Here is an 8,358-nt window from a genome sequence, read left to right on the forward strand (position 1 = left end):
AATTTTTAGAAGAAATTCCATGTAGATTTTATTTTGCATAAATTTTAAACTAGAAGTTTAGTTATAAAAATACTTGAAGTATATGGTATGAGTATTTAGCTGAATATTTTGGGCTAAATAAATAAAGAAGCTAGGCAACATAATAGTTCTGTGGACTTAAAGATGTGTAGATTATTGGTATGTAGAACGTACCAAACTGGTAAATGTATTAGTGATGTCTAGCACACTGCATAACAAATAACCCCTAAATCTTAAAATAAAGTGCGTAAAATTTTATTTCACCATCTTAGCATACAAATGGGAATCAACTTGAAGTTGGAGAAATATGGATCTGAATTTCCATTACATTAAGCTCATGGGGATATCATTGGAAGTATGCTATATTTATGAAGATGTAATACTGACATTAGGGGAAGAGAAACCCTATATGAACATTTGAATGCCTTGTATTCAATGGAAGAATGATTTTCATAATATTCCTGGAAGCTTGAAGCAGGAATAGAAACACGCAATCAATCATACTCGCATGAAGTGAAGTATAATGCCAAAAAATTAAAATGTGAGGAAGCCTATGAAGGGCACCACCTGATGTGGAAAACACACTTGAAGTGAAACTCCCTGAAGGACTTTATCCCAGTGAGAATGTGCACATAATGAATATTCACAAATGGGAAACTGGAAATTTGGAGAAACAACTTGAAGTTATTAACCAGAAGTTAAGTTTACTTGTAGTAAATAGAATGCTATGTGTGGTATATCCCAGGTATTTAATAGTATACTCACCATGGCAAATGATTTGATCGTTAATTTAAAATCTATGGGGATGCCTGTTGGTTTTGGACCAAATGAACTTGTCAAAAAAATTATTGAAATCTCCGTAGAATTCTACATAAAAGACCGTTGGGATAGCATATACTAGTTGACTATATCATATAATCATCATGAAGATGAATGCCTAACACTATAAACCGCGCTTAGTATTTTGTGTTGGGATAGCATATACTAGTTGACTATATCATAGTCTTATCCTGAAGATATGGGAGAGAAAATAATGAATGTCGACAACATTACCTCTATCATTGCAAATATTTCTCTAACGAGAATATGGATCCATAAATAAAGTCCATGGCAGAGTTGCATGAAGCACTCATGTTGGGTTGAATTGAAGAATGCAATTGAGGTTGAACCATGAAGAAAGTATTTGAACTTGGAAGTTCAAATTGGATGAATCGTTATGAAATAATGACATGGTGAAATGCAATGGTTCATAAGCCTTTCAAAAGACAAGTAAACTCCCATTATATATGAATGAATATTCTGCTACATATCTTGCATATGGAAAGAATGAATGAAATATATATTATGTAGTTAATAGATAGATTTTGAAAATCCATAAGAGATAATCCTTGAAGGACTCATCATTCCTCGAAGGAATAAAAATCACAACAAATAGAAGTTAAATTTCATACTAAGTATTGAATGTCTAAGGTTGATAATGTTCCTAAATGAATATTAATAGTCTCTAGAAGAGCAAATACTCGAAAGAAATAAAGTCATAATTGTGAATAAACATTCCAAATAAAAGAGCTCATAGAAGTGCTCAAATTAAAAAGGGTCATGCAAATCACTTCTCTCTTGCATGAGAGAATTTCTCACGGAAGAGAAATACTATTCTCGAAGAATTAGGAAATCCTTAAAGGATATAGTCAATGAATGACTTATCAGTCAATTCCTGAATGAACACCAATAATCCCAAAGATATGAATGAAAATTCATCCCGACCCAAGTAATTGAATTAATAATATGGTGAGGAATCATATGATAGAAAGTATCCTCACATACCGTTGAAGGTATATTGGTGATTGGCAAATTGAATTATCCCCTCAAATGCCAAATGAAGACTGATCCAGATTCAGAAGATCTACTAAATAGATCATTGGTTAACTTAGAATCTACTTAAATAGAGTTGTTATTATTTCACTAATTGAATTTTGAAATGTAATATCTAGAAGACATGCAAATTTGCAACTCATTATCCCCATATTCCTATGAAAGGATAAAATTTTATTTTGTGTTGCACATTTAAATAAGTGGTTACTAGTGCTTGAAGCATTGCTCCTAATATAATCTAGAAGAATTAAAAATTAAGTCTTTGAAGGACTAAGTATTGTACTCATGCACATTTATAAGAATGTGACTATGGCATTTTGAACACTGAAGTTCAAAGGATGTTGCCCTGAGGGGGAGCATATCTTTAATCATATTTAGACATGAAATCTTTTAAGTTCTACCTAGAAGGAATCAACTCGATGATTAATATTGAATTTTTTATGAAGGTATACCACTCGTTTACTTAGATCATGCAGATTTTTATTGCAAGATCCTGAAGATTGATTACTATTCATGAAGAATAGCATCTATAGAACACTATAAAACCATGAAGGTTTAATGTTGTACTCTTTTCCTCTTTGTGAGTTTTTACTCGAAGGTTTCTCACATAAGGTTTTTGATGAGGCAACATGTGCAATACAATTGCGGTTGATATGTACTCTTTTCTACAAGAACCATTTTTTCCCACTAGGTTTTCGGATGGAGTTTTTGACGAGGCATATACATTCGCGGTAATCGCTCAAGGAGGAGTGTTGTAAAATAACCGGACTTAGTATAGAAGGAAAGGAGGACTAGAAGTCCTAGTTCTTGTCCGATTGCTCGTGGGCTCTTACCAAAAATCTAGGCTTAGTTCGGTGTGTGTATCGGAGGAGCACCCCTTGTTGTAATACATCGATATGAGAAATAAAGAGAAGCTTCACCTACATTGTATCTTGTTTACTTATTCTTATACAATAGGTGTGATAGGTGTGAGAGGGAGAAGATCCAACCAATGATAACGTGTTTCACAGTAGGTCGTCAAACAGGTGCGGTTCCCTCTTTTTTTTTCCCATTGTAACCGGTGGCTCCGGCCTTTGGGTGACCGCGGGAAATGCCAGATCCTTGCATTGGAGATGGAAACTCGAAAGGCTTTTTCTTGGCTTCCCACGCTGCCACCGTGCCACGCACAGCTTGCCCGTCGCCGTCAGTCAAGCTGGTCGTTCTTCTTGGGTGGTTGCCAGCGATGAGAGCGGAGCAATATCTCCTGCAACTGGGCGCGAGCAGTGAGACGTGCCCTGCCCTTGGTGTTTCCAATTCTGATCGGTCCTGTGCGCATCTCACCTTTTCAGTTCGATTTCTTGCATTGCATTCCAGTTACGTGCGAATCTGTCGGCTTGGACGGCCACAGGCCACAGCCCACGGAGACAATCAGACAAGAGCCAACTTTGCCTTCGCGCTGGAAATGGCAACTGGGATGCGATGCCTCACGAGTCACGACTTGAGAATGGAATGGCCATGCATGGCCCTCGCGCTCCTGGCAACTTCAACAGTGACCACGGCAAATGAATGCCATGGACGGACGGACAGATGACCAAAAATAGTGCCCAAGTTGACTCCAGCTATGCGCCTATACCCCAGCAAAACACAGAATGGAATCGACTGCAAATGGTTTTTTGAAAGTAAATCGACTGCAAATAGTAGTAGCAGTTCTTCGAGCCATGGCATGCGTGCCGGTGAATCGCACCGGATTGTTACAGGCTCCAAAATCTACCTTGGCCTGCCATTTCAAGCCCGTCGTCCTCTCCTTCCCACCCGTGACCAGCAGCAAGTAGCAGTCGCAACCCACAAGCGTACGCACGCCGCCCCCAGCCACAGCCAGGCGCCCGCCCGCGCGCACGTACAAACAAGCCGTTGGATCCGGAGACCCAACACGCTGTGGCCCACGCCCGTGTCGGCCCATCCATCCTCCTCCACTCCTCCCACTCAGCGTCTCTCCCACCCCCAGACGACCCTCCAGTGCGGCCATATCCGCGGCCGCGCCGCGTCACCGCTCCCCCCGTCCCCGTCCCGTCCCTGCTCTGCTGCCTCCCCGTACCGCACCGCACCGCACGCCACCACCGCATCTGGCCTGCCACCTCCCCCTCCTCCTCCTCTTCTTTACCCGAGGTGGCAGCGAGGCGCCTCGCTTTCCGCTTTCCCCCGCTCCCTGCTCTACAATCCACCCACTCCGCCGCCGCCCGATCCGGCAGCATTGCCCCAGATGGCGCTGCAGATGCGGCTCCACTGCTACTACCACCACTACCCCGTCCTGCTGCTGCTGCTGCTGGCTCTCGCGGCTGCGGCGGGCGGCGTCGCTGCGGACGACGCCGGCGGCAGGGGAGCGGAGCGGACCTACATTGTGCGGGTGGACGCCGACGCGAAGCCGTCGGTGTACCCGACTCACGCGCACTGGTACGAGGCGGCGGTGCTGTCGGCGGCGGTGGCGGGGGACGGCTCGGGGGAGTGGCCGGAGGGGGGCCCGCTGATCCACACCTACTCCGCCGCCTTCCACGGCTTCTCCGCGCGGATGTCCCCCGCCGCTGCCGCCGCGCTGGCCTCCGCCCCCGGGGTGGCGGCCGTGGTGCCCGAGCGCGTGCGCCGCCTCGCCACAACCCGCTCCCCGCGGTTCCTCGGGCTCCTGTCCTCCCCGCCCTCCGCGCTGCTGGCGGACTCCGACTTCGGGGCCGACCTCGTCATCGCCATCGTCGACACCGGCATCTCCCCCGCGCACCGCAGCTTCCACGACCGCGGCCTCGGCCCCGTCCCGCCCCGGTGGCGCGGGGTGTGCGCGTCGGGGCCCGGGTTCCCGCCGACCTCCTGCAACCGCAAGCTCGTCGGCGCGCGGTTCTTCTCCAAGGGGTACGAGGCCACCTCGGGGCGGATGAACGAGACGGCCGAGGTCAGGTCCCCGCTTGACACCGACGGGCACGGGACGCACACCGCGTCCATCGCCGCGGGGAGGTACGTGTTCCCGGCGTCCACGCTCGGGTACGCGCGCGGGGTGGCTGCTGGAATGGCGCCCAAGGCGCGCCTCGCCGCGTACAAGGTGTGCTGGTCCGGCGGGTGCTTCGACTCCGACATCCTCGCGGCCTTCGACGCGGCTGTTGCGGACGGCGTCGATGTGGTCTCGCTCAGCGTCGGCGGCGTCGTCGTGCCGTACTACCTCGACGCCATTGCCATTGGGGCGTTCGGCGCCACCGAGGCCGGGATCGTCGTGTCGGCTTCGGCCGGGAACGGCGGCCCCGGCGGGCTCACGGTGACCAATGTGGCTCCCTGGATGGCCACCGTCGGGGCCGGGTCCATGGACCGCGCGTTCCCGGCCAACGTGCGGCTCGGCGACGGCCAGGTTCTCGACGGCGTGAGCGTGTACGGGGGCCCCGCGCTGGAGCCCAGCAAGATGTACGAGCTGGTGTACGCGGGGGCCAGCGGCGGGGCCTCGTCCGCGGCCGACGGCTACTCGGCGTCGATGTGCCTCGACGGGTCGCTGGACCCGGCTGCGGTGCGGGGCAAGATCGTGGTGTGCGACCGCGGCGTGAACTCGCGCGCCGCCAAGGGCGACGTGGTCCGCCGCGCGGGCGCCGTCGGGATGGTGCTGGCGAACGGGGCTTTCGACGGCGAGGGCCTCGTCGCCGACTGCCACGTCCTGCCGGCGACCGCCGTCGGCGCGGCCGCGGGCGACAAGCTCCGCAAGTACATCGCGTCGTCCACCAAGCAGAGGCCGGCCACGGGCACCATCGTGTTCGAAGGCACCCACCTCGGCGTGCACCCGGCGCCGGTGGTGGCCGCGTTCTCGGCGCGGGGCCCGAACCCGCAGTCCCCGGAGATTCTCAAGCCGGACCTGATAGCCCCCGGCCTGAACATCCTAGCCGCGTGGCCGAGCGGCGTCGGCCCGGCCGGCATTCCCTCAGACACCCGGCGCACCGAGTTCAACATCCTGTCGGGGACCTCCATGGCCTGCCCGCACGTCTCCGGCCTCGCGGCGCTGCTCAAGGCGGCGCACCCGACCTGGAGCCCGGCGGCGATCAAGTCGGCGCTGATGACCACCGCGTACGTGAGGGACAACAGCAACGGGACGATGGTGGACGAGTCGACGGGCGCGGTGGCCGGCGCGTTCGACTTCGGCGCCGGGCACGTGGACCCGATGCGCGCCATGGACCCGGGCCTCGTCTACGACATCTCCCCCATGGACTACGTCAGCTTCCTCTGCAACCTCAACTACACGGAGCAGAACATCCGGGCCATCACGCGGCGCCAGGCGGACTGCCGCGGCGCGCGGCGGGCCGGGCACGCGGGGAACCTCAACTACCCGTCCCTCTCCGCCACGTTCGTTGCCGCGGAAGCCGGCACCGGGAGGGCGACGACGATGCGGACCCACTTCATCCGGAGGGCGACCAACGTCGGGGGTGGGCCGGCGGTGTACCGTGCGTCGGTCAGCGCCCCCGAGGGGTGCAACGTGACGGTGCAGCCCCGGCAGCTGGCGTTCCGGCGCGACGGGCAGCGGCTGAGCTTCACGGTGCGGGTGGAGGCCGCGGTGGCGCCCGGGGAGAGGATGGAGCCCGGGAGCTCGCAGGTGCGGAGCGGCGCGCTGACGTGGAGCGACGGCCGGCACGTCGTCCGCAGCCCGATCGTGGTGACGGTGCAGGCGCCATTGCAGTGACCTGGAGTGCGAGACCGATCGATCACGGCGGAGCAGGCGGGAGCTGGTGCTAGTGAAGCGAACACAGCCTCGGTGTTCTTGTAAGGTATCGCTCCGTGGACCATAAGTCCGTAAGGTATCAGTGGTGTTTTTATCGTTGCTGTTAGCTGTAGTATACTCCAGCATGGAAGAGCTGTATAATTAAGTAGTATATTAGCTACGTATGCTATACGGGAAGTCTGGAACTCTGCCTCAGAGTTCTCTACTTCTCTGGCCTTCTTCACCCTTTCTGCTCCTCTCACTATCGTCTTCCCCTCTTTCCTGAAGCATTGCAGTGGGTCAATGGGAAGGTTTTTTTCTCTCCTCTTTTTCAAGTGGTTTTGTGACTGATGCGCGTGCATCTACGATGACCGGTGACTGAATGGTCCTCCCCTGAGCTCACATGGACGTGTGAAGTGCGATGCTGATGCGTTGCGAGTGAGATATGACTACATGAGTGGGGTGCATTGTGTACTTGCAGTGGGGATCCTGCTTTCATTTCGCTTCGTTCGCCCGCTTTTAAATTTCGCGAGTAGATGGAGGGAGAATGGCTGTGGCCTGGCCCCTGGGCGCGCGCTTTGTCAAAAGGCGATCGCCGTAAGCAAAGCAGCGTCCGTGACACACTACAGTGGTACTGGTTACTGAAGATATCGGCGACGAATATCAGACCTCGTGTGATTAAGGAGGAAGATGAAGAACATGCCGCCATTAACGACAGCTTTCAGAACAGACGCCCGTCCAGTTCTTATGGTATGGGCGGGGCCCAGGAGCAGGTTACAGGGCTGTTGATACCGCCTTTTCGTGCTGAGATCGGATGACCGACTAGTAGTAATTTCTCGTGCTAACACCGTCGTGCTACGACTGGTGAAAAGTGTGTTTGTTGACCTGAACTGACGTGCGTTGACGACCGGGGCCTCTGCTCTGTGTGCTGCTGTGCTAAAAATTAATCATTCCCGGCGGCGGCGGGTGACGGGACGAAGCATCAAACTTGCCCCGGCCCCAACACATGCTCCGCTCCTGGAGTGACAGAGTGCCGGCACATGGCTTACTACAACTTGTACTGCATTAATAATAGATATCGCCTTTTAGTGCTAAGATCGATTTTTTTTTAAAAAAAAAAAGTGCTAAGATCGGATGACAGCCGCTGCCGCTTCGAGGACGTGTCGTTGACGTGGTTTGACCTCCGTTGACGACCCAGGCCATCGCTTCGCTTGTGCATAGTCTCCGACACGGGCTGCGTGCGTGGCTGGAGCGAGTGACCGCGAGATTCAGAACGCTGTACGGAACCAGTGTCTCAACTTTTATAATGGCGCGAAGAGCAAGAGGTTTAGGCGCCGGGACCGACGCCGACTCGGCCGAGGAGGCCACCGATCTCTTCTGTTCTCGCTCGCTTTTTGGCGTCGCCTCGACCTCGAAGCCCGCTCGACGTGCCTCTGCGAGCGGCTCTGCGTGCGTGCCGGCCTGCCGGGCACGAGCCGCTTTGGTTCTTCTGTTGGGTTGGTTCCCGCGCGCGGGCGCGGCCGGCGGGGTGGGTGGGGGAAGGCCGGAAGGGGGAGATTCTGTCGCGGCGCGTCCGGCGGCGACTCCGAGACGGACCTGCCTGCCTCAGGCCTCCTCGAATCGTACGAGCTGCTATTCCACTTACTTATTTTCTTATTTTTAGCACGTGTCACATCGAATGCTTAGATACTAATTAGGAGTATTAAAAGTAGACTATTTATAAAACTCATTACATAAGACGAATCTAAACGGCGAGACGAATCTATAAGCCTAAT

The 8,358-nt window shown here is 53.1% G+C and overlaps 1 protein-coding gene across 1 annotated transcript; it reads left to right on the forward strand.

The window, feature by feature from the left end:
- The first annotated feature begins 3,853 nt into the window (after positions 1-3,853).
- Positions 3,854-6,918, forward strand: LOC101769659 (subtilisin-like protease SBT1.5). The gene has a single exon (XM_004973541.2). It carries the CDS (start codon positions 4,130-4,132, stop codon positions 6,563-6,565), a length of 2,436 nt encoding a protein of 811 aa, XP_004973598.1. The 5' UTR covers positions 3,854-4,129; the 3' UTR covers positions 6,566-6,918.
- Positions 6,919-8,358: the final 1,440 nt, after the last annotated feature.

The sequence above is a fragment of the Setaria italica genome, chromosome VI, assembly GCF_000263155.2.
Source record: "Setaria italica strain Yugu1 chromosome VI, Setaria_italica_v2.0, whole genome shotgun sequence".
In the NCBI taxonomy this organism is placed as follows: domain Eukaryota; kingdom Viridiplantae; phylum Streptophyta; class Magnoliopsida; order Poales; family Poaceae; genus Setaria; species Setaria italica.

What these genes read in the sequence shown, in the direction of transcription:
- LOC101769659 (XM_004973541.2), top strand. Translation starts at nt 4,130, where the DNA reads ATGGCGCTGCAGATGCGGCTCCACTGCTACTACCACCACTACCCCGTC.